Source organism: Protopterus annectens, chromosome 1.part0 (assembly GCF_019279795.1).
Source record: "Protopterus annectens isolate FY-2018-M chromosome 1.part0, PAN1.0, whole genome shotgun sequence".
Classification (NCBI taxonomy): domain Eukaryota; kingdom Metazoa; phylum Chordata; order Ceratodontiformes; family Protopteridae; genus Protopterus; species Protopterus annectens.
This window is the reverse complement of record NC_056725.1, coordinates 1,783,143,643-1,783,168,933: the sequence shown is the minus strand read 5'-3', so window position 1 is coordinate 1,783,168,933 and position 25,291 is coordinate 1,783,143,643. Positions and strand designations below refer to the sequence as shown.

At 41.0% G+C, this 25,291-nt stretch overlaps 1 protein-coding gene across 1 annotated transcript in view; it reads right to left on the bottom strand.

Moving 5' to 3' along the window:
• Window positions 1–25,291, bottom strand: part of SFT2D1 (SFT2 domain containing 1) — a 753,002-nt gene that overhangs the window by 164,374 nt on the left and 563,337 nt on the right. The window contains exon 7 of the mRNA XM_044069517.1: window positions 6,761–6,790. Coding sequence (XP_043925452.1) covers window positions 6,761–6,790 — 30 coding nt within the window. The remainder of the gene's footprint in view (window positions 1–6,760; window positions 6,791–25,291) is intronic.

Sequence of the window (25,291 nt, the reverse complement as noted above, 5' to 3'; positions counted from 1 at the left end):
CTTTTAATTAGGAATGAAAGCCTTTCACGTGGAAAGCACCTGCAAAAGGAGACGGGTATAGGACCAGCATACCATTCTGAATGTGCGTATAAACATTTAAAACTTCAGGATATATCTCTGCATAATACAATGTTCTCTGGCAAATGTGATGAAATACACAGCAGAAGTAGGCTGACCTTAAGCATGATCTACTATTATAAAGGATACAATTTAAATGCACCCAACGTTGTAAATCTTACTAAAAATAAACAGCTAAAACACAGTATGTTTTAACACACAGTGACAACTAATACAACTAATGACCAAACACTTAAATATTCAAAACATCTGGATATATCTCTGCACCTCACAGAATTCCCTGGCAAATGTGAAAAAATATACTACAGAAATAGAGTACTCTTCAGTTTTAATGTGACCAAAGTTATAAATCTTAATGAAAATAAACAGCTAAATGTAGCTAGTAATAACATTAATGACCAATAAAGCAAAGCAGATCCACAACCTGGAAGTTGGCTCTGGAAGCCCAGAATAAAAAATGATGAAATGCTGATATTCCTTCTTCCGCAAGGCAGAAAATGAAAGGCTGCAACTTACATAAAACTTTCTTGCTTTAATAACAAACAACAATCTCCTCAAGCGCTTTCGCTCAGCCTGATGCTGAGCTTTTTCAAGATACAATAAAATCAAGCTGGTTGTTCTTTATATACATAGTCAAAACTTGACCAATAATTCAATTAGTAAAAGAGAAGGTCTAATTAACCCTTCAAATTACTTGCTGGTACAAAACCTGCTTGCAGGCAAACCATTACTAAGCACAACTCACTGCAATGTCCAACAAAGTATATGCATAAACTTAATAATCAATTGTTGGTGTGCGCACAGGTTGCCATAAAAATATACAGTGTTAAAAATATGCAATATTAAAACTAAGCAATGTTAAAACAATATTCAAAAGCCAATACTATACACATGCTAGTATGTTAAAAATATTAAAATGTGCTGTTTGTTCAGCAAAATTTTATTTCTATATGTAAACCCTGAAAACACTGGAAAACCGAAAATTCATAATTTAGCCTTCCTTAACCTCAGGACGCTACTAATGCTGCAAGCGTCATTGAGCCCTGGTCGCCTTCCTGCATCTAGTCTTAGCTGCCATAATAACTCTTTATATTCTAAAAGAGACCCTCAGTCCCCCCCCTTCATCCAACCTTAGCTGTTCTAAAATAATGAATTTAATTTCCATGTTGGGACAAAAAAGGGAATGTCTATAAAAAGCATTAGTTTCCTTTTTCTTAATTATATCATACTGATGCTCATAAATGCGTCTTCTGAGGGTTCTTTCAGTCTTTCCTAGGTAGAAACTTTTACATCTAGTACATAAACCTAAATAAACAATAAATTTGGCATTGCAATTATAATGGCCCCTTGGTTGATATAGGAATTTTCTTGATGGTAAATATAACCTATGTCCATTGAATATAGCCGGGCATTGCTTGCACATTCCACATTTGTATGTGCCTTCTTTTTTATTATCACTACTTGCCATTGGTTTGTTCTGATTCATCTCTAGCATTTCTTTTAAATTACATTAATGACCAAACATCTATTAATACGGAAGGGACTTGGAACAAACTGTAAAAGATGCGAACCGTGTTGGACCAAAGCAATTTACCTGTGTGCTGCCTGCCAGACGCCATCCCATTATTAGAAACTGGGAGACTGTAGTACTTGCTGTTCATATCCAAAGTGTAGCCATTACTAAATGCATGATAATACTAATCCTGTTAGCCTAGCAACAATTTTAAGTTCATAAAAATATTTAAAATCTGTTCCCATTTCTGGACCTTGCCTCCACAATCCACAATGTGGACATTCAACATACAAGAACATACGTAAAAAGGTAAACAGTACACAGTCAGTCACAGACAGTGTGAGCCCTCCCTCAGCCAAATTCCAACAGGCTGGCAAGTCTGCCTCACGAAGTTGACATCACTGCTCACACCCTGCATGTGATGTCAGCAACAACTTCAACCCCCCCCCCCCCAAAAAAAAAAAAAAATATATATATATATATATATATATATATATATATATATATATATATATACACACACACACCGAAATTGAAGGGGCCACTCAGGAATTCATGGCACCCCATTAATTTGACCTCAAAACTGGTAAATATCGAGGAAATTGGTACTGTTGAGCGGTATGATCTCAATATCCATCCCGGATCTTTTAAGATAAGAAAAAGTGTCCCACTGACCTGCTTATGTGGAACTCCTACTCCTGGGACATTCACTTCCTTTACATTAGGGAACAGCTTAAATGAGCTACACATCCCACTCGTAAGACGTTGTCATCAAATAATATGACAGACACTGTTCAATAAAGGAAGGCCAACAATGCAGTTGGTGAGAGGTACTGACTAAACTATGCCACTAAAAGAAGGTCTGTGAGAATGTATTAATTTTGTAATCTCTGGCATCTCTCACAGTCCACTGCTCCACATGCATCCTCAAGTGTGCAAGCAGAACCATGAAGACTGTTGGTGTGGGCTTGAACTATCCCCCTTTGCTGTAAAGCTATGACTTCCTGCATGCTCGCATCCTCTCTAGGGACAGGATGAGTCAGCGATGAAGTGCATTTAGTTCTGCCTCCAAAAAGTAAATATCTCAGTAAGACTTGGATAGAACTTTTCCCTGTTTATGGAGGCCTGCAACCATGGAAAAATTTAAGCTACAGACAATACTAGGCCAGTCCATTAATGAGTTCACCAGCAGCCATTCCGTTTGGGGAACACATGTCAATTTGTCTCATGCAAGGTCTCTACTACTACAGCTAGTATCTTGAAAAATACTCTGGGTACAGAGAATAGACTTAACAGCAATAATTTGTCCTGAAAGTATTGTTTATCCACAGCAAACTGAAGGCACCCTCTTTGAGAACTTGAATGACAAACCAAAGGGCATACATCATGTCGAGTAACATAATCTAGGCTGGATGCAGCAACAGAGGCATGGTCCCCAGAGAGATACCACCTGAGATGTGACACACAGGATGTGCTTGCAGAAATCATTAAGTCTATGATGTGACACAAAAGCCTTGTTCACCCATGGAACGACAGAGCTACGACACAAATTATTTTCCTATTTCCAAATAAAAAGAACAGGACTACTTGATCGAGGAAATGCAAGCTTTACGAATTGTCTGGGTTTGACCATGTCTAAAACCTATCAGTCACCAAACTAGGGAAAATCTGGAGTACTGTCCTCCCAAGGGTGCCCCCTATGACATGCACATGAATACAAGCTGGTGACCTGATGCTGTCATCATTCTTGATTTGGATACTGCAGCGAGGGGAAGCAAGATTGTTCAATATCGGACAACCCTGATTATATTATGGGGGTGTGTTGTCTTCTGTAAGTGAGGAAAGTCTAAGCCACATAACATATGCCTCTAGCTACACACATCTCTGCTTGCTGTCTTAGCCACATCATCAACAAACTCAAACATTCAAGTGGGTTAGGTGAAATACCACTACCGAAGCTGGACTAAGGGCCTTCTTCAGAGCCTACTTGATTCTACAATCATTAAGATCTGCCAGTTTTTCCACGTGCATGATTCAATAAAGAGGAGTGGAATCTGGGGTAAGACAAAGATTTTAAGGGTCCTGAGCCCAAAATCTGCACTGTGGAAAAGGCGAAAATTCTTGTGTTAATTCTGATCAAAGCTTTAAGACTCCTTATGAAGCAGTAAGGTGGATAGGCGATTTGATGTCTAAGAGCTATGCTAGACCAAAATGATCATGCAAGACTTTGCCTTCGAATGCCTCAGATTATCACTGCACTCTTTTAGCAATCTGTAAAATGTATGACATTTTAGGAATTGAGAGGGTTAAATCTGTATGCTTCTACACTGAATAAGTACCATTCTTCAAGAAAAAGCTCTTCCAGTTCCCCAGCTAACTCCATAAATAAAAACTGTAAACCCTTTACTAAACATGATGCAACTGAGACATTTTTGCACTCCTCTTTGTAAGTATTTTCTCCATTTTATGTTACTAATCTCCACTGGAGTACAATCTGTTTATAAAATATATACATTAATAGTCTCCATACACACCAACCACTCCTCAGTTTATTTAATCTATTATTTCCTTATTTCTTCCTTGTCTATATTGTATCAGTTTTCTCGGTTATATAAATTCCTGCAGAGACACTGTATTCTTCTGCCCTCTCCAAGACTAACTTGTCTATATTTTCCTTTCCCCTCCTTTTCCCACTGGTGCTGTCAGCTTATTCAATATACTCAGGATGTGGCCTGCTACTCTAATGTATCTATTTGCCGGCTAATCATTTTCTTATAGTAACTATACTATTCTGTTTGTCTTTTTCAGTAACTTATTGTTTTAAATTTCCTATAACAACTATAGCAAGGCAATTACATTATTTATTCATCTTACATTTTACTCATGTCTGTGATTGTCTTATTACTGTCTTTACTGCAGCTTTTCTCCCTGGGCCTCTGCTGAAAATGGGTACCATTGTCCAGTCAAACATTCCTGGTCAATAAATAAATAAATACACAACTCCAAAGGTATGATGATCCAGGTTTCCTCGCCCACGTTTGGCATATAATAATTAAGGTATTTTCTTTGGTGGAGGGAGTAAAGGAGCTACAGATCACTCTGTAGTGGTCTTCATAAGCCAAGGTATCTCCCCAAGCAAGAAGCCATCTAGAGGGGAATGCAGGTGGGTGAGTATCATTATCCTTGTTTATGTTTGAGACAAAGTCACTTTCACAAGGTACTGACGGTAACAGAAACTTCCTTAATTGTAGCTCTGGTTACAAACTATTTGGACTCATCTGGCAAGAAAGATTAGTACTTAAAAGGTGAGCACTGTATGTGGGCTGACAGGGCCCTTGTGCCAGTGAAAGTACATATCAGAGGTGGCACTCATTTCTTGTGATGTGTGCACAAGGGTTAGTTTTGACATTATTTTGCTTATTCTCTAACAATAGGCTCCTGCAATTGTAATAAGAGATCTGTGATGTATCTGGGCCACCCTAACAGGTCCAAATGGAAAAGGACTTGATAGAGTTTACTTCAATCTGAGCTTATCAACCATGCATGACGTGTGTGTGTGTGTCTGTGTGTGTGTCTCTGTGTGTGTGTGTCTGTGTGTGTGTGTGTGTGTGTGTGTGTGTGTGTGTGTGTGTGTGTGTGTGTGTGTGTGTGTGTCTGTGTGTCTGTGTGTGTGTGTGTCTGTGTGTGTGTGTGTCTGTGTGTGTGTGTGTGTCTGTGTGTGTGTGCGCGCGCGCATCTGTGTTGGGGTGAGAAACTTAAGAAAAAGACTCAAGTTTGTAATGCAACCACAGAGCCAAAACAGAGGGATTTGAAAGACCATTCAAGTGTCCAGATGCCTGAATATAGGTATGGCAGTGAGGACATACAATGATGTACCCACTCCTTAGGGTACTTGTTAGGGAGACATCCCTTGCTAGCAACTAAAAAGAAAATGAAACTGTTTGAAGGACAATGTTCGCAGGTGCAGAATGTTACCATGCCTACTAACCTTTCCTTTTCACTCCAGTTTGGCACTGGGCCAGGATCATGCCAAGAAAGCTGCTGTTGGTTGGTCCCTTTGGAGGCAAATTTCACTAGTACCATCCTGAGGCACCAAAGTAAGCCTCAAACTTTTCTCTTGCAAGTGGCTAGTTTGAAGTGCTGGCACTTTTTGCAAGACTTCATATCATGTTTCTCTTCCAGGCAGGAACAGTGTGATTCCCTGCTTGTGATCCATACCTCTCAACCGACAGACACTGAAAACAGGTCCTTGAAAAGTAGGTACAGCCAGACAAAAATCTGAATATCTAATTAGAATAAGATTTGAATACCAAACAGCACACAACTCTTCCTGCATCTATGAATGTACAATACTACTGAGAAATTCATGTTTAAAAACAGTGACAAAAAAAAATGGAAAAATATAAGCACATTATCAAAGAGACACTGTAAAATTTGTAGACTTTAATGCATTGTATGGCAAAATACATTTGTTTGTGTCTTTCGGCTTTTCCCGGTTAGGGGTCGCCACAGCGGAACTCCGGTCCGCTAATGACTGGCAGTTGATTTTTTACGTACTGGCTTGCCAGGCCTGACGCACAACCTTCAACGAAGGTACGCCCATTCATGCATGTCTCCACACAGAAGACGCTCTACCTGAGAATCGAACCGGACAGCGTCTTACTGTGATAACGTCATTTATTTTTGTTTCTGAAAAATCGAGATGCAAGACATGCCTTCTTTCTTTAATCATTGCCACTAGTGTGCTGTTTATGTAGTGTAGTTTATTGCTTACTACGCAGATTCATAAATCATATGTGATGAGAAGAGTTTTAGAAAACTGTGGGAAGGGGTAAATCAAGCCTGAAGATAGAGGCAAACTACCAAATATAGGTACATCATATGAAATGGTAATCTGGCCTAAAACAGAAATGTTCCTCCAAAATAGGGACAGTTGAAAGATCTACTGTGATGATTACATAAATATTCATTACGTTTCAGCTTCCTAATAGGCATGAGAGAATCCAAAAATAAGTCAAAATGGAAAAATCAGAAGATGGAATCCAAACAATCAGCCACTGAGGTTGACTCCAAAGTCAGATCAACTATTCCTTAAAATTTCCCTCCTGCTCCAAAAAAAAAGACAAATTATTAAAACAATGCTCATTTTAAAATTGAGTTTGGACTCACCTTGCAAATGGAATGTATGACAGGCTGTACCTGAAACAACAAAAAATATATATATCAACCAAAAACTGTTTATTAATGACTTCTGAAAAAAGAATGTTGATTTACTACAATCACATTTTTTTCTGATGCTCTTTAATTTGTCCATTTTACATAGGTTACATCTTGGAAACACCAGCATCTAGCAGGAGCTCCTGCTAGAATTTAGTTAAATTTTGACAGCAACATGAACTGTGCATGCACTGCTCGGTGAAACACTATTTTTTTGCTGAAGACTCATCTTTGGTGATGTCCCCAACAAACACAAAAATGCTTTAACTGAACAATTAACATTATCAATAAAGACAAATTAAGCTTGAGGTGAATGCAATGTACAAAACAGCATTTTGTTTGCAGTGCATGGCAGAACCCAATTCAGTCACTGTGGTCCAGGAGAAGTTATAAGGTTCTTGTTTCAGTATATATGAAACTGGGTCAATACATCCTAAGAAAGGGTTGTTGAACAAGATTCCTATAAATAACCTGTCTGGCACAGAGTGAGCTACTGCAAAGCTCTGTGGCACTATGACTTTTCAAATCATTTTTATTAACTATATTTGTTGCTCTATAATACACTATAAAAAACAATGCCTGGGGAACAGCTGAAATAAGCCCAGTTCTTCTCCTAACTTGAGGTTTCATTCACAGTGCCAGCTCTGACTTTGTTTTGTATGCTAGCATGAACTGGAATGCCTTTGTAAGAGAAATAACTTTTACTTTCAGAATTTTCTTACCACTGCTATACATGTCAGGGATTGGTCATTTATTAGAATTCCACCAAAATTAGCATGGACTAACAAAGCAGTTAATATTCTTTGCTCATCTTCGTTGGGTCCTATAGTTGAGCTCATTATCTCTACCAGTCACAGTTCTGCAATGCTATGGATGGATACATACTATGTCATCACATACAGAGAGATTACATATAATGGAACGAAGTATCTGAACCCACCAGTTTGTATCAGCCAGTAGCAAATATACCGCTTGCAAATGAGGAAACAAGGATGATCTGGCACTTGCACACACTACTAACAACTAATACAGAAATACATACTTGCCCAACTTAAATGGAACTCCCAACAGTCAAACATGGATTACGAGACCTGCTCAACCTTAGGGCAGTACAGGGCAGGGCATCTGCAACCCATCAAGTGGATCCCAGCAAAGTTCAGCTATCAGGGTGAAAAAGTATCTGTTAACATCTAATATCCGTGACCCTTCATTTATGAGTATCACAGTCGGGGTCAATTCCAAGAAGTAAAACCACTAGAGGACAGCCCCACAAATCAGGGCTTCGAATTCTAAACCCTGAAGCACAGATGTACTAAAGGGAGCTTGAATCACTGTTAAAACAATGCTTGGTCAAGGTATACAGTGAAGAAAGTACAGTTTTGTACCTACCATAAATGTAGATGTCCGATAGGTATGCATCTGCAGTCATCACATATGGGTTGTCCTGCCTCAGGCAGCCCTTCAGTCGGCCGGATTCCAAAGTCTGGGTCTGGCCTCGGCTGATGTCGCACTTTCCCCGATGTCAGAGCGTCTGGGGTATAAAAGCATCAGCCAACGCCATTTTCCTCAGTTTTTCTTGCCCCAGATGTCAGGTGCCCTCTAAGGAAGGCTAAAATTTGGAGATATGCATTGCAAAAACAAATCCAAACATGTACAGTACTATAAAAACAAATACACCATAATAGATCCCCCCAGCTAGCTATAAGAGGGGTAAGTACCCAAGAAGTATACCACAGAGGGGAAGGAGGGAGGGTAAACCTGACTGCAGATGCATACCTATCGGACATCTACATTTATGGTAGGTACAAAACTGTACTATGTCCTTCAAGGATGCATCTGCAGTCATCACATATGGGTAGAATACCATAGCCAATCTGGGGATGGAGGTACTAAGTAAGGGATGGTGTAGCTAAGATACCCTGCAGGACTGCCGTAGCAAAGCCTGCTCTGGATCTGGAGTATAAAGGTAAATTGTAATGCTTGGCAAATGTATGCACGGAGCTCCATGTTGCAGCTTCTAAAATGTCCTTGGTAGCCACCCCTCTTAGGAAGGCTGTGGCTCTCGTGGAATGAGGTCTAATGTTAGCTGGCACAGTTTTTCCATGAAAGGAGTAACAAAAACGAATGCAATTTCCTATCCATTTTGAAATTGTCTGTTTGGAAATTGCTTTTCCTTGTGCCCCAGCAGCATATGCTACAAGCAGCTGGTCAGTCTTTCTGTAACTTTTACTTCTGTCCAAGTAGTAGCGCAACTGTCTGTGTATGTCCAGGGTGTGCAGAAGTTTCTCCCCTTTATTTTGTGGCTGTGGGAAGAATGTAGGCAAGTGAATAGCTTGGTTCAAAGATACCCTGGATACCACCTTTGGCATAAATGTAGGATTGGTTCTCAATGAAACTCTGTCCTGATGAAAGATAAGAAATGGCTGTACTGCCATTAGAGCTTGTAACTCAGATACTCTTCTTGCTGAGGTTATGGCCAGAAGGAAGGCAGTTTTCCAAGACAGAAACTGTAGATCTGCAGATGCTGCTGGTTCAAAGGGAGGAAGTGTTAGTTTTTCCAACACGAAGTTAAGGTCCCAAGTAGGTAGAGGTGGTTTCCTTGGAGGATTGATGTTTTTGATTCCTCTTAGAAACTGTCTCAGGAGAGGATGAGAGAAGACAGGTGGATTAACATTGTATTCTACTGAAATTGCTGAGGCATGTATATTAATGGAAGAGTAAGACAGGCCGTTGTGGAACAATTCTGCCAAATATTCCAGTATATGTGCCATGTTCATCACTGTCGCATCTAGGGCCCTTTGTTGTGTTCCAAGTGTGAAATCTTTTCCATTTTGCTGAATATGCCTTCCTTGTGGAAGGCCGTCGAGCTTCCATAATAATATCCTTCACTCTCTGGGATAGCTTATCCTGAGGAGGAGTCATGGTATTTTCCAGGCAGTTAGCTGCAAGGTTTTCAGGTTGGAATGCAGAGTCTTGAAATTGTGCTGCGTCAGTAGAAGTGGCCATAGGGGGAGAGGCCACGGTTTCGTCTGTGACATGCTCTTTAACAGTGGGTACCAGTGCTGTCTTGGCCAGTTTGGAGCTATCAGAGAATCACTCTGGGCTGCTCTGTCCTGATCTTCAGTAAGACCTTGGTCATTAATGGGAGAGGTGGAAAAAGCATACACTGTTAGAGCTTTCCAGCTGAAAGAGAGAGCGTCCATTTTCCATGCTTGTGGGTGCTATGTCCTTGAGCAGAATTTCTTCAGTTGATGATTGTGGGGGGAGGCGAACAGATCTATTTCTGGCCTTCCCCATGATTGTGTTATGAGTAAGAAGATGTCTGGGTGCAGCATCCATTCGTGTGCATCCATGATATTTCTGCTTAAGCTGTCTGCCAGTATATTGTCTTTCCCTGGCACGAACTGGGACTGCAGCTGTATATTGAGTTTCAAGGAAAGTTCCCATAGATTCATTGCCAGTCTGCAAAGAGGGTAGGAATGGGTGCCTCCTTGCTTGTTTATGTACCACATAACTGTGGTGTTGTCTGTCCTTATGAGTAGGTGGCCTTGATGAAGAAAAAGTTTGAAGGCCTCGATTGCGTGTATCACTGCCAGCACTTCCTTTTGGTTTATGTGCATGCAGCTCTTTGTGACCATAGCCCTTGGATACATCTGCCCTCCATGTGTGCTCCCCAACCTTGGTCTGAAGCGTCCGTAGTGATGGTTTGGTTGGCTCTTGGCTTACTGAAGGGCAACCCGCTGTTCGACTGGCAGGCTTGAGCCCACCACAGAAATTCCTTTTGGAGGCATGGAATGAGTGGGATCAAAGTTTCTAAGCTGTGACTGTGCTGAGTCCATAAACTCCTTAGGTACCATTGTAATTTTCTCATATGCAGCCTTGCTTGTGGAATCAGAAGAATGCAAGATGCCATGTAACCCAGGGCCTGTAGGATTTTCCTTGCAGTCAGCTGAGTTTGTCTTGTCAGATTTGGTAGTTGTTTTTGTTTTTCTTCTGTGAGAAAGGCCATTTGGGTGGTTGTGTCTAGATCCGCACCCAGAAAAGTTATTCTTTGGGATGGAACAAGTCTTGATTTGTGGATGTTGACTGTATATCCCAAGGCCTGCAGTAGGTGGATGGCATAATCCAAGTCTTTTAACAAAGTTTGCTTGCTGTCCGCTTGTATAAGGCAGTCGTCCAGATATGGGTAAATTTGAATCCCCTGAAGTCTGCAGTGTGCAATTACTGATGCCAGGCATTTAGTGAATACTCTGGGCGCAGTAGATAAGCCAAAGGGGAATGCTGAGAATTGATAATGCTCTGACCCTGCAAGAAATCTGAGGTGTCTTCTGCAACTTTGTCTGATAGGGACATGCAGGCATGCCTCCTTGAGGTCTAGAGTCACCAGCCAAGACCCCTTGCCCAGCATGGGAAGGAGTTGCTGTAGAGTCAGCATTTTGAATTTTGGCACAATGAGGTAAGTATTCAGTGCGGATAAGTCGAGAATAGGCCTCCATTGATTTTCTTTTCTTGGAACAAGGAATAATCTGGAGTAAAATCCTTGGCCTTGTTCTGAAAGAGGTACCTTTTCTATAGCTTTCATTTGCATTAAGTTGGAAATTTGTTTCAAAGCCTCTGCCCTCTGATTTGGTGGCAGGTCTGGCATGCCTTTTCTTTTTGGCAATGTGTGGAAATGGAACCTGTATCCTTTGTCTATTATTTGCAGTGTCCATGTGTCCCTTGTAATGCTGTGCCAATATTTTGAAAATAAAGAAAGCTTTCCGCCCAAAGGTGCTTCTAATTGAGCCCTGGTCGGAGTCAAAACAAAGTCATTGAGTCTGTCCTGGTGTAGCAGTTGTAGTTCCTGCACTACCTCTCTGGTTGGGAGGCTGCCATTGACGGCCTCTGTAGGAGCCTCTAGCTTGCCCTCTACCTCTGGCACGCCTATTCCTGCCTCTCTGAGATCAGTCTGAGTCCGGAAAGGACCAATTCTTAGTAGGCCAATTTCTGCTGAATCTCGGTGGTTGGACTTGCCGAAAGTCTTTGACTGTTTGCACAGATTTTGCCTTTTCTTCAAATTTCTTTAAGACCTCTTGAGCCGTGGAACCAAATAATTTTTGCTTTTCCATAGGAGCATCCAAAAGCTTAGCTTTAACATGGTCTGGCAGAGATTGTTCCTTCAGCCAGGCATGCCTACGTATGACTGCACCTGTCATAGCTGACCTACATGAAGCTTCCAATGCATCATAACCACACTGCAAGAAATGGTTACTAACCTGCTGGGAGTTATGTACCAGATCCTGAAGGGATTTGCGATCAAGGGGTTCAGAAGAAGACAGTTTCTTATGCAATTCATCTAACAAATACTCTTGGCACTGTATCATATGAAATTGACAATTTAATGCCCTCATGGAAAGAGTTGCAGAAGTATACACTTACTTACCCCATCTCTCTAAAGCTCTGGACTCCCTTTCAGAGGGTAGAGGATTTCCAGCATTGACAGCTGCAACCCCTTTTGGGCCCTGGGAAATAGTTTCTGGATCAGCAGAGTGGGCCTTGTACAGGTGTAGATGTGAGTCCGGGACCCTGTAGTACCTATCAGGTTTGGCAGGAGCCGGAGGGAGAGAGTCAGGGGCTGTACTAGCATCAGAGTACACATCATCAATGACATTCAAAACAGGAGGTATAGCTAAAGGCCTATGCTTGGGACTGCCACCAGGGGAGTCTCCACTGTGGAACTCCCTGGAACCATTTCTTGGACAGGGCTACCAGAAACCATTTATCCAGACATGAGAACACCTGAAGATCCTTCTGCAAGGCTTCAGTCACAATACCTAAAACCATGCAAACTGAAGAAAGACTACAGAGCAACAATTTTTACTCAAAGTGATTCCCTGTCCGAGTAAACCACAGCTTTTAGCCTCATGTTTTTGGTAGCGACTTTGAAATTGTTTTGCAAAGTTTATAATCCTACAAACTGTTTTCTGCTACTAAGCAGACAGCACATTATGCACGGAAATACACATAAAAATAAATAACATTAAAAATTCACTACACAAATACAGGCATGGTAAAACAAATCTGTAGCAAACCTATATAAGATGCCCACAAAAAAGCCAAAAACATACTTTCTACATTTTCATCCAAAATTTTTGAGTGGCAAAAAGCTAACGGAATGAGCCAGTCCACTTTCAAAAACAGAAGAGAGAGACTGATGTCTGTTATACAGTGTAAGTTAGCTATGAAGGTTTGAACTGGGACTCTGGATACTGATGGGAAGTTACAGCTTGATGTTACACACAAAGAAGTGAGTTTCTCATTATATTTCTAGAATCAGAGAATTCCTGACCCTGCCATTGAAAATGTTCTCTCATAGAGTGTAATGTCTCTCCAAAGGAAAACTCTTCAGGAGGGGAGGCCAAGGGAATAGATTCTTCAGCATCAGAATCCTCGTAGGCCGAATAAGCCTCCTCCTGGTGGTCTGACAGAGTAGAGCCATCAGTGGACTCATCTGAGGAGTGGGGGTCAGAGGGCTCAACCCTGGGCCTTTTGTCTGGAGGTGGTTGAGAGCCCCTGTCCGGATGAGGTTGAGAACCTCTAATTAAGGGGATAAGATCCTCTGCTAAGCTAAGAATCTGTGAGCCAGTAGAAGGTCTCTGAGAGGTAACCTTGGGAGGCAAAGCTTTAGTAAGTTTAGCAGCTTTAGCCCTAGAGAAAGCCTTAATGGACATGGATGCAGGAGGTCTGGCTGCACCACGTGCAGGAGTAGACTTGTCTAAAGGAATGGTGTCGGAAGGTTCCTGGATACCAGTTTCAGAAGGTAATTCAATAACTGACTCAGCCGGGGCCTCCGGGGCCGAGGTAGTTGGTTGTGCGGTTTCGGTAATCGGAAGTACCAAGGACTCGGTTTCAGCCGAGACCGAGACACTCGCGGTAGGCCTGACCGTGGTTTCAGCCGAAACTGCAGCCCGCGTGTGTCGGTCCTTGTCCTTCCGTTTCTTAACTAAATGCGAAGTCGGAGTCTCCAACGGCATCTTGTAAGCAAAACTAGCCCCAAAGAATTCCTCTGCAAACTCCGACCGACGTCTAAGAGTTCGTCGGTTGAAGGAAGCACAGGCTGAACAGGCCGAGATGTCGTGGTCTGGGCCTAGGCAGGGGAGGCAGTAAGAGTGGAAATCCTTATGAGGTATTTGTTTCCCACAAGTTAAACAATTATTAACTTTATCTGACATCGGCTGAGGCAAGAAAGAGTCCCCAACGGGGTACTTAGCTTTTTCGAAGTCTTCGGTAGCTGAATCACAGGAGCTGGCCGACCGGCACTTGCGAACTGCTTCTGCTTCGGGCACCACGCGGCAAGAAAGACTGGGGAAAATGGCGTCGGCTGATGCTTTTATACCCCAGACGCTCTGACGTCGGGGAAAGTGCAACATCAGCCGAGGCCAGACCCAGACTTTGGAATCCGGCCGACCGAAGGGCTGCCTGAGGCAGGACAACCCATATGTGATGACTGCAGATGCATCCTTGAAGGACATCATAAGGTTACTGTGCAGACTTCAGCAAGGGAGGCACTTGAAGCAATGGAAAGAGCCATATCCCTAGTGAAGTGGCCTTTGAGTGGAGAACTTTACAACAGACAATTAGCACTCTGATGCCAAAAGATAATGCAGATGGCATTTCACTCGGAAAGTGTCTTTTCATTTGCAAGAACTCTTCCTCTGTAGAGTGAAAGAAGTTGTTTTCAGCCTTCCTACAATCACGCACCCATATAATGTAAAACCTGAGCTGGTGGTGCAAAATAGATTGTAACGGACTGCCTCTGTTTTGTCTTTTGACCACGCAAAGGAAACAGGTGAAATAGCTGAGCCAAGGACAGTTCAAAATGTAGGTTGATCATAAGGGATACCCAATCAGTGTGAAAGGTCAGATAAAGTTCTCTATATGTGATAGCTGACAGCTATGAGTTTCTGACAGCCAGAGTGATGGCCACCAGAAAAATTGTTTGTCAAAACACAACTCCAGCTCTACAAAGCTGGAACACTCAAACAGTGGACTGGTAAGCCCACCAATCATGAAGATCAACTTCCAGGGAGGCAATTATTTCTTCAAATGAGAAAGAAGATGCAGCATGCCTTTTAAGGACCTGTCTGATCAGCTGCCACTGAGTTACAATACTGTTCTACACACAAAGTCAAGCTGGACAGAAATGGCTGACATGAGCTCTCTAAATTCGAACAGATTAGGCCCAGTTTATATAGTTGTCTAAGACAGGTCAAGATAATTTGCAAAATGACTTGCTGAAGTACTAAGGGGTATCAGTTCACCCAAATAGAAAAACAACTCTACTTGGAGATCAATACCTGCTGAATTGAAGACTTTGTGGCAGCTGTAGACACTTCAGAGACCCAACTAGAAGGCTTTGCGAAAATAACAGGATTTAAATAAACATTCAGGCCCTGAGGTGGAACCTGCTGTCAACACAACTGGGGGTGGGATGGGATGGGACATCCATGGCCAGAACCGAGACTATTTTCACACAATACTATGGACCTAACAGCATGACACCACACAGTACTCAGTCATAAGGGTACAAAAAGTAGTACTACACTTTCTTCCATAAACTTTCACTGAGGAATAGTTCAGCAGGAATGGTAGGAAGGTTTAAAGGATCATGTATCAAAGGATGTAATACACCCTCCCTGCTATAACAAACAGAATGGGAGGAGGGTTACAGCCTTCTCTTCTACATGGTAAACAAGTTACTCTTCAGAATGGCCTACTTCCAGAAGTCCCAGATCTGGCACGGTCTGTGTACTGACAGTTCCAGGGAAGTATTGGAGGCTCGGCAGTTCAGCAGCTTAGCTGTCTCCCTTGTGATATTAACTGCAGAGTGATGACCCTTGTCTATAGCCACTCTCAGATAAGAATCACCTCCCTGCATATGGAATACAGGTACTTTTCTCCTTGCTTGCACAAATACCACATGGCTGGTCTGACTGAATAAGGAGTGTGGTCCAAGATGCATTTTCCTCCCAAGGCCATCAAGGATAAGAAGGCTGAAAACTGCTTGAAGACTCAACTGGATGGTAGAGCCCTGGCTCTGGGATGGAGCCACAATCCTTGAACTGTGTGGGAGCCAAGGTGAAGACCCTAAACCAAAAGTTAAGTACCCACTGTAATGACTTATCACAGGTCTTACTCTAGGAAAAGAAGGCTCATCAACAGGTTGGTAGAAATATGTCTAGTAGTCCAGTCTATTGCAGCAGTCTGACAGAAGAAATAAATCTGTGGGAGTGGGAGTGGGAGTGAAGTGACTTGGAAGCCACTGACACTTCAGAGTCCACTGCAACACTCACATTCTGAAGCATGCAAGCAGCACAAGACAGTCTATGGTGGCTATCAGGCCAGTAGATGGAATAGGGTTCTGCCTAGGGTCTGCCTCTGAACCTTGCCATGCATTCCGGCTCAGAGCACCATAATCATCATCTAGACCATTTCTAAGGGCTTAAATGACTGGTACACAACAGTATCAGGACCATGCCTATAAGGGCAATCTCCTGAAAGGATTCCTTCCTGTTTATGGTCACACTTTCTTGGGACTGCCACCAGGGGAGTCTCCACTGTGGAACTCCCTGGAACCATTTCTTGGAGAGGGCTACCAGAAACCATTTATCCAGACAAGAGAACACCTGAAGATCCTTCTGCAAGGCTTCAGTCACAATACCTAAAACCATGCAAATTGAAGAAAGACTACAGAGCAACAATTTTTACTCAAAGTGATTTCCTGTCAGAGTAAACCACAGCTTTTAGCCTCATGTTTTTGGTAGCAACTTTGAAATTGTTTTGCAAAGTTTATAATCCTACAAACTGTTTTCTGCTACTAAGCAGACAGCACATTATGCACGGAAATACACATAAAAATAAATAACATTAAAAGTTCAGTACACAAATACAGGCATGGTAAAACAAATCTGTAGCAAACCTATATAAGATGCCCACAAAAAAGCCAAAAACATACTTTCGACATTTTCATCCAAAATTTTTGAGTGGCAAAAAGCTAACGGATTGAGCCAGTCCACTTTCAAAAACAGAAGAGAGAGACTGATGTCTGTTATACAGTGTAAGTTAGCTATGAAGGTTTGAACTGGGACTCTGGATACTGATGGGAAGTTACAGCTTGATGTTACAGACAAAGAAGTGAGTTTCTCATTATATGACTGTACAGTATTACTCATCAAATGAAGGCCAGCCATCCCCACTTTCCAACTTCCTCATAATACCTTTATACAACTATAGACCAGGAAAATAATGGCAAGCTTTCTCAGTATGGATGAAAAGAAGACACTTAATGATGTCAAGCAATTATTGATCATCAAATGCCTTAAGCAGCCATACATTTTTCTTAATAACCTAAGATGGTGCACTCTCTACCTTGGTGACTGACTTAATCCATTAACAGTGGATATCACAATCACGTCATCATTGCTGGTCAGCACAGACAGGTATCTATCAAGGCTCACTCCTAAAATCAGTACTGTGCCCCTACCATTTGCTCCTGCAATGCCTCAAAATATGTTGACTAGAGGCGATTGGTACTGTACTATAATCTCTTGAATCACATGTTATTCTTGACATGTGCACCTTAAATGTTTTACACTGCCATTATGGCCTGGATCATGGCTGAAAAATGTCTACTAACCAGTTAAAATGAAAAAAACAAAAACTGCTCTACTTCAGCTGTGCCACAGCTCCTTGCTGGCAAACACTCATTCTCCATCTATTAGAGAACAATGTATGCTGTCTGCCAAAACACTCATTTATTCATTTATTCTCTGTTTGACAACTTGATGCAATCTATGGTCACAGGGAAGCAAAGTCATCAAAGCATTCAATGGGCTCAAGGGAGTGATGCTCATCCTGGGTGGGATGTCAACGTAAGAGAAGCATACTCATGCATGTGCACACATGAGCTCACACACAGGTACTGCTACAGGAAGCCTCCCAGCAAGAAAAAAAACTAGAGAACCAAGTGCTGTAAACTGCAATCAGTATGTCACCTGATTTCAGACATATCACTTAATTACATTCAATGTTGAAATTATGCTGCCTTAGTATATTTAGTAGCTATATAATTATCTTGACATGCTTTTCTTGTACCTCGAGCCATGCTAACAGATAATCGATTATGTTTACAACACCTTCCAAGCCCTCAATTATCTGTGCAGTACTTCTCTGGAATTCCTCAAGTGCTAATAAAATATCAAAAAAGCCAAAAAGACAGACTAAGATCATGCTTTTTACCTGCATGCATAACAAACCCAATGCCACTCGTACATCAGTTCAACAAGACTTCAGGACAATACCAGTTAACAACCTTTAAAGTACATAGGTGGTAATTTCTTACAGCATTCTTTCCTCTGCATATCTATAACTTGTCTACAAAACTAAGTACAAGCCTGCACTCTGTTCCATCAACTTTATACTTGCTGCATCCTCTATTTAGCCTTACTGTTCTTCATATGTCTGCATTCTTTTCTTTTCTATCAACTCTATCTTTGCCACCTATTGGTTCTATACCCAGTTACTGACTAACAATGTACTACGATTTAACTCCATAATCTAGACTACTCAGTAGTAATGACAGCAAATCTTAACTCTGCCTAATGTGCAAGATGGCCTGCATTCTTTCAAAGAATGTTGTACTTCACTACAAGAAACAATGATGTAGAAAACATAATTAAACAGAAATGTAAAAAGTTAAACAAAGCATGATCACTATAATAGCTCTACTCTCTCCAAACCCCGTGACAGCAGGCACTCAAAGTTAATGCTCCTTTACAATGCAGAATGCACTTGCATTCAATCAGTGGTCAGACTTCAATGCCCTCTGCCTTAACTCATACAAAATTAAAAATAACCTAACCACGCACCATCCCCTCCATAATCATCCACACCAGTTCCCCAGTCAATGAGCAACTGGTAATGTCCTCAGTAATGCATAATCTTAAAACTCTACTGCTACGTCTGCAGAGAGACATACATTATCCCTTGTATACATTTAACAAGGATTCACTAGAATGTACATTCTCATGTCTCTGGTTAGAAAAATACAGTTGTAAAATGAAAATACAATAAGATGCAAACTTGACATTCAGCCTGAAGACTGTTCTGCATACATTGTTGCTGTAGCCTGTTTATACCACACAAGAGCACTGCTACATAATGAATGAGAATGTATTAACAAATTTGCAGTGCATGAAGAGTTGTGATTATCCTCAAAAACAGGTAAATTGCATCCTGGTTCAGTGGTACTCTAGCTCGAGACCCGATCCTAACAGCATTTGGAGGGGTGCTTAACAATTCATTATCCAACAAGTATAATGTTAAGCAGCCCCCTATGCACTGTTAACATCCAGTCTGCATAACCACGGACAGGGAATACATAAAGACATCAACCACTCCCCCACTGCTTTATTGTCTTTCAAAGCCATCACATTTTTTTTGTTTGCTTAATATTACTTTTCACTAACTAATAGTATATGGAGCAAATAAGTCTCCATGAAACACAAGAATTAAGATCAGATCTCTGATCACAACAACATATTATGTGTTCTCAATGTGAATGCCAAGATTCACCTCGAGATTCGCTCTCAATGTGAATTTCTTGGCATCCATGTCTCGAACACATAATATATACACATGACGACAGACCACCTGATCATAATTCTCTATGTTACAATAATAAAGACATCAAAAATAAAAAAAAAAAAAACTCTACAACAGTATTGATATTATAACCACACCAAATAGTGGGCTCTACAAATGTTTCAAATCATTTATAACAACTGGACAAACACAAACTAACTCAGCATTGCTTTGACAAAAACAGTGGTCGAAGTAAGACAGAATAACTTTTTTCACCGGGGCAGAGTCAACCCTACTCCCCTTGTACCCCATCGTTAACAATCACCTCCACAGTCAATACATCTTTGGAGTACAAGTATATGCTTTTTTGATGAAATATCCACTCACCAAAGTGTGAGAAGCAGAGAATCACAAACTTGGAATCCAACAAATCTGATTACTGTTGGAGGAGGAGGAATAAAAGCAAAGCAAATGTGTTCAAGCCTAAGTACAACATAAAAATAACTACATAAAAACAGTACTAAAGTACTAAAACTGCAAAAGACCCTATACAGCAAAATTCTGCTACTGTCTTAAATTATAAACTGCTGGAACTGAAGACATCTAACAACATCTTAAAGCGTCTCACACTGGGGATGTCCCAAATCCCGAAATGTACTGACCACATACTAAAGCAAAAGTATGAAGACTCCGGAGTTGGATATAACCTTCTTACCATATTCAATACAGAACTGTACAGGTTTGATGCAAAAGTGTACTTTTTTTGTTTTATTTTATTGACACATCATCATGAAACCCTGAACCTACAATGCCTCACTACCTAAATCAATGCATACTTCACTGTACTTTCAACAATCTACAGTAGTTTCTTACTTCCTAAAAAGACAAGATGCCCGGTTAGATCCTGCAAGTGGATAACATCATCAAATTAATACATACGATGATGTAGTAGTGAAACCATAATGTAAATAAGAAGCTGCTCCTGAAAAGAAGTATGTTGTTTTGCATATCCATAACACTTTGCTGTTGTATGTAAATAATTGCTCAGTACCTACGATGACATTGTTTTTTGGGTGCGGTTACAGAAAAGAGCGGAGTAAACAAACTCAAACTAGGTTGAGAAAAAAAATGCAAAACCAGCATTTTTGCAAAATCACTTGCAACTTTATCATGAAGATTACAATGGGATGGCACAGTTCAGTAAGTTGCACTTGCCTATAAGTAGATGCTCAAATTCTTCACTGTTGCAGTAACCTATGAATGTTATCCTGTCAGGGATACAGCCACTGGCAGCTTCCTAAAGCTTTATTCCCCTCTCACAGTCACTATGACTGTCGAAAGGCTGGACCCTTTTTGAAAGGAGCAATATATACAGCCAGAGTCTCTAAAAATCTTCATCCCTTTCTTGCCCCACAATATAAGATTTGAGGAACTCATCCTGAACTACCAACAATATAAACAACAACTACAAAACAACTTTATACCCCACCAAAACTATTTATAGGAAGGGGGAAGGAGAGGAGATGCAGCTACTGCAGCAGTGAAGAATAAGAGATTTCAGAAGGCAAGTGCAACTTACACAACTGTACTACGTTCATCATTCTTGCCGCTGCAGTAGCCTTGGGGTAGACTACCACAACGTATCCAATCTGGAAGGAGGAAGGATACAGGTCCAGGAGCCCTTGAAGAATTGTCCTAGCAAAGCCTGCCCTGGATTTGGAAATGCAACCCAGCTTATAGTACTTTGCAAAAGTATGACGTTCTTGTACAATGTGCCTTAACACTACCTGGAATGGATTTTCCATGGTGGGAGTAACAAAATACAATAGCAGAGGACAATCACCTGCAAAATAGTCCGTTTTGGCATGGACTGACAATTTTTAATTTTTAATCCTTGAATGGGAAATGAGTTAGCTTTCCTAAAGGTCTTAGTTCTGTCAAGCCACTACCTGAGTTGCATACACACAACTAGTGTGAGTAGAATCTTTTCTCCCTTTTTTCCGAGGTCTAGAAAGAAAACCTGGAGATTAACAGATTGATTCTAAGTAAATTCTGAAACAACCTTAGGCATAAAAGAGGTCTGTGCGCAAAGTGGCACTATCTCTATGGAAAACAAGACAGGGTTTTCTCACCATGACAGCTTGCAATTCAGATATTCTTCTTGCAGATGTCACAGCAATCAAAACAGCAGTTTTCCAAATAATGAACTTTAAATCACACCAACTGACAAGTTCAAAGGGTGATGTAATTAGATTTTCTAGCACAAAATTGAAACCCCTGGGAGGGCAGGAGCAACCTGTTTCAGAGGAGGTTTTGGGTACAACATTGCTTTTAAAAAGTATTTGACAACAAAAAGAGAAGAAAGAAGGGGATCCATAGGAAGACATGCAGCAGTGTCCACAACATGAACCTTTATAGAAGCGCAAGATAAGCCAGAGGGTAGCAACTCACAGAAGCATTCAAGTACCAGTGGCACAAAAACTTGTTGGATCCCCGGTCATCGATTGGGTACCAACTAGAAACTTTTTTACCTGCCAATATATGATCTTCTAGTAGCAGGTTTTCTTTTTTCTTGCATTCTTCAGTACTCACTGCATGTCCTCATTAAAGAGATGACTAAAGGTATTACAATTAAATCATCCAGCTAGTCAGTTGAAATTGTTTGATGTCACTGTGCATCAAACTTCTCTTATCTTGTGCGAGTACAACCAGTCCATGAGGAAACTTGTGGGAATTGTCCTTGATCAGTTCCTTAAAACAAAGAATCAATTCTGTCTGCGCCAAAAGGAAGCAACACAATGATTTTTTTGGAGAGTCTTTCTGAATCTTCAGAATTATCCTGGAAATGCATACAGAAACACCCCTGGCCAGGGGAACGAAAGAGCATCTGATTTCCAAGCCTGTTTGCAGGGTGTTTTTGAAAATAATGCATTTAGTTGTCTGTTTTAAAAGAAGAGCTCTGTACTGAGTTTCCACTCATGAGTATCTGCCCAGCATCTGCTGATCTTGCATGCTACTTTGTTTTGCTCTGATGGTATGTAAGATGCCATGTGAGTTAAGGAGTGTTGAAGAGCTAACTCCCAAGCTATCACTGACGGCCAGCTGAGAGGCTACGACATGGTGTCGCCTTGTTTATGTTCCACATGACAGTGGTACTCTCTGTCATAATCTGTAAGGGACCTGGGTCCCAAAGATTTATGGCACGAATCTCTTCCACACTAATGCAATTTAATCTGCCTGAACTTTTCCACAGTCTTTGTACCTTTATCCCCATAGAAACTGCTCCCCAAGCAAAATGTGTGTATAGTGTTTTGGAGTAGGTGCAGAAAAAAGGAAGGCCTGGATTTAGAGTTTTTTATTCCATCCACCAATGCAGTTCTGACTTGATTGAGACTAGACTGGAGTCTGAAATTCCATAGGATGAAAATGTTGAGTCTACATCTTTTAGATACAACTGTGTCTATCTCATATGTAATCTAGTAAACAGAACCATGAGAATCATGAAAGCCATAAGGCCTAAAATCCTGAGAAATTCCCTGGTTGTAGCTTGAGACTGAGGAGAAAAGTTCAGGAAGATTTCCAGATACAAATCCACCTCATCTTGACGAAGGAAAACCTTTTGAGCCACAGTGGCCACAAAGCAACTGATCAAAGCAATCCTTTGTGAAGGAGAAAGTGACATTTTTTCAGATGTATCTTGAAGGAAGGATACCAATGCTAGGGACTCCTGGCAACTGGGAAAAGACTGCACAAATAAGAAAGTCATCTAAATAAGGAAAAATGTGGATCCAGTGCAATCTACAGTGAGTCACTACTGAGGCTAGACACTTTGTAAACACTCTTGGTGCAGTGGACAGCCCAAATAGTAATGCAGAGACTGAAATCTGACCCAGGCACACAACATCTTAGACATCTCTTAAGATGCTTACTACTGGTATGTCATGATGAGCATCTCTGAATTCTAATGTTACCATCCATAAAGGCTCTGATCTGGTATCAGAGCTAAAACTGCTTAAACGGTTAGCATTGTGAACTTTAAAATATTTAGAAGACGACTTGGACAGGAGAGATGCAATGCTGGTCTCCAACAGTGCTCGAACCAGAAACATTCTGGAATAAAAACAGTTTCCTTTTTGGTCTGCAGAAACTTCTTCCTCTAGCATATTCTTGAGCACAGCAGGTAACAGATTTGTTTGATTAGGAAGATTAGAGGGGATTCCCCTGAAAGGAGGGCCTTGTCTATTCCCTGCCAATTGTAATCCTCCAGAATGATCTTTAACACCCAGTTGTTTCTCAAAGGGAGTAGTGAAGTAGGAAGACAAATCCGGAGGACTTGAAAAATCTTAGAAATCCCTAGCATTAATTTACCACACTCATCCCACTGTTTGGTCGCTTGAGTAGAGAATTTAGGATTTCTGACCAAGTCATCTTAAAACTTTTGGTTATGAATCCAAACAAATCTTCTCAACATTGTGGTAGAAGTTGAAGGTCTAGATACAGTGTCAGCACAATCATACCCACTTTTCAAGGCATGTTTAGAAACCTGAGACAAGTTAGCCATAATCTGATTCAAGTAAGACCTTCCTTCAGGATTGGGAAATTGCAAACTCTCTCAAACTATTAACACGTTTAAGCATAAACTTCCAAATACAGCTCTGGTAACTGAGGATTCTGACGGCTAAAAGCAGGAGAAGAAATAACGTCTTCTGCCCAGTCTATCCAGCAGTTTTTTCTCTTTATCCCCAGGAACTGGGTTAAGGGTAGTAAGGCTAATGTTTGAGTTTGGAGCAGCTGGGTCTTGAAGAAAAAAGGTTTCTGCTAGCTTGAGAAACTCTACAAGTTATCTGCCTTTTTATGTACAGATAGCTGAGGATCAGGAGAGATACAAGCAGCATTAAAAGCATCATCCAAGGCTGGTAGAGTAGGCAGAAAGGGTGCAGCATGTGGTGCTTCCTGTTCTAATAAATTATAATAGATGCCCATTTCTGGAGGAACACCCACACTTTCTCAAGAAAAAAAATTCTTAAGTCTGGAGATAGTGTATCTGAACTGGAAAATTTGGAAACTATCAATAAAATCAGTGTCTTGTGCTACTGATACTCCCAGGTGATGCTATCCTGTCTCTGCCAACATCAGAATTATTTGAACAACTGAGACATGTCCTATGCCCACATCAGACACTGGGAACAGCAGAAGAGGATGTGTCTGACCTCTGATCCATAATGGCCGGCAAGGCTACAATAGAGGGAAATGAGGAAAACAATAAGTAGTCTGGGAAATCAGCGATGACCAGTACAGAGTTATCAATGAGGCACTGGCCAAGCCCACACTACACGGAAGGGCTCTTGATTTAACTGTCTTTTCTTTTCAACTGAACCTGGTTGCTGGTCAGAAACACAAAGAGGAGTCGGTCAGAAGATCAGTGTCACTCAGTTCACATAGGCAGCACACACACTCCTTTCCCCAAACACTCACACTCTAAGAAGTTGTTACACAAGCAGAACACAAATTCTGTGAAAATACAGAGAAAAGTTTCCACTTAGTAAACTGTTGTAAGTAAAAATAAGTAGGCAGTCACAAAGTGCACACAAACAGCTTAAGTATCTCACACAAAGTTCTCTGCTCAAAATACAATATTCAAACATTAAACAATTAAATGTTATCTTAAATATCTGTGTAAAATAAGCCTCATAGGAGCTTAAACCTATAGTGGATACCTAAAAAGCAATTCCTAAACTATCTACAGGTAAATCGATGAATGTAGTTGCAGTTGGGATAGAAAGTAGGACTTTGTTTCTACTTTATATGACTCTTTATTTTTATTGCCCGTTTGATTCAGGATTGCTAAACTTTTCTGTTTGC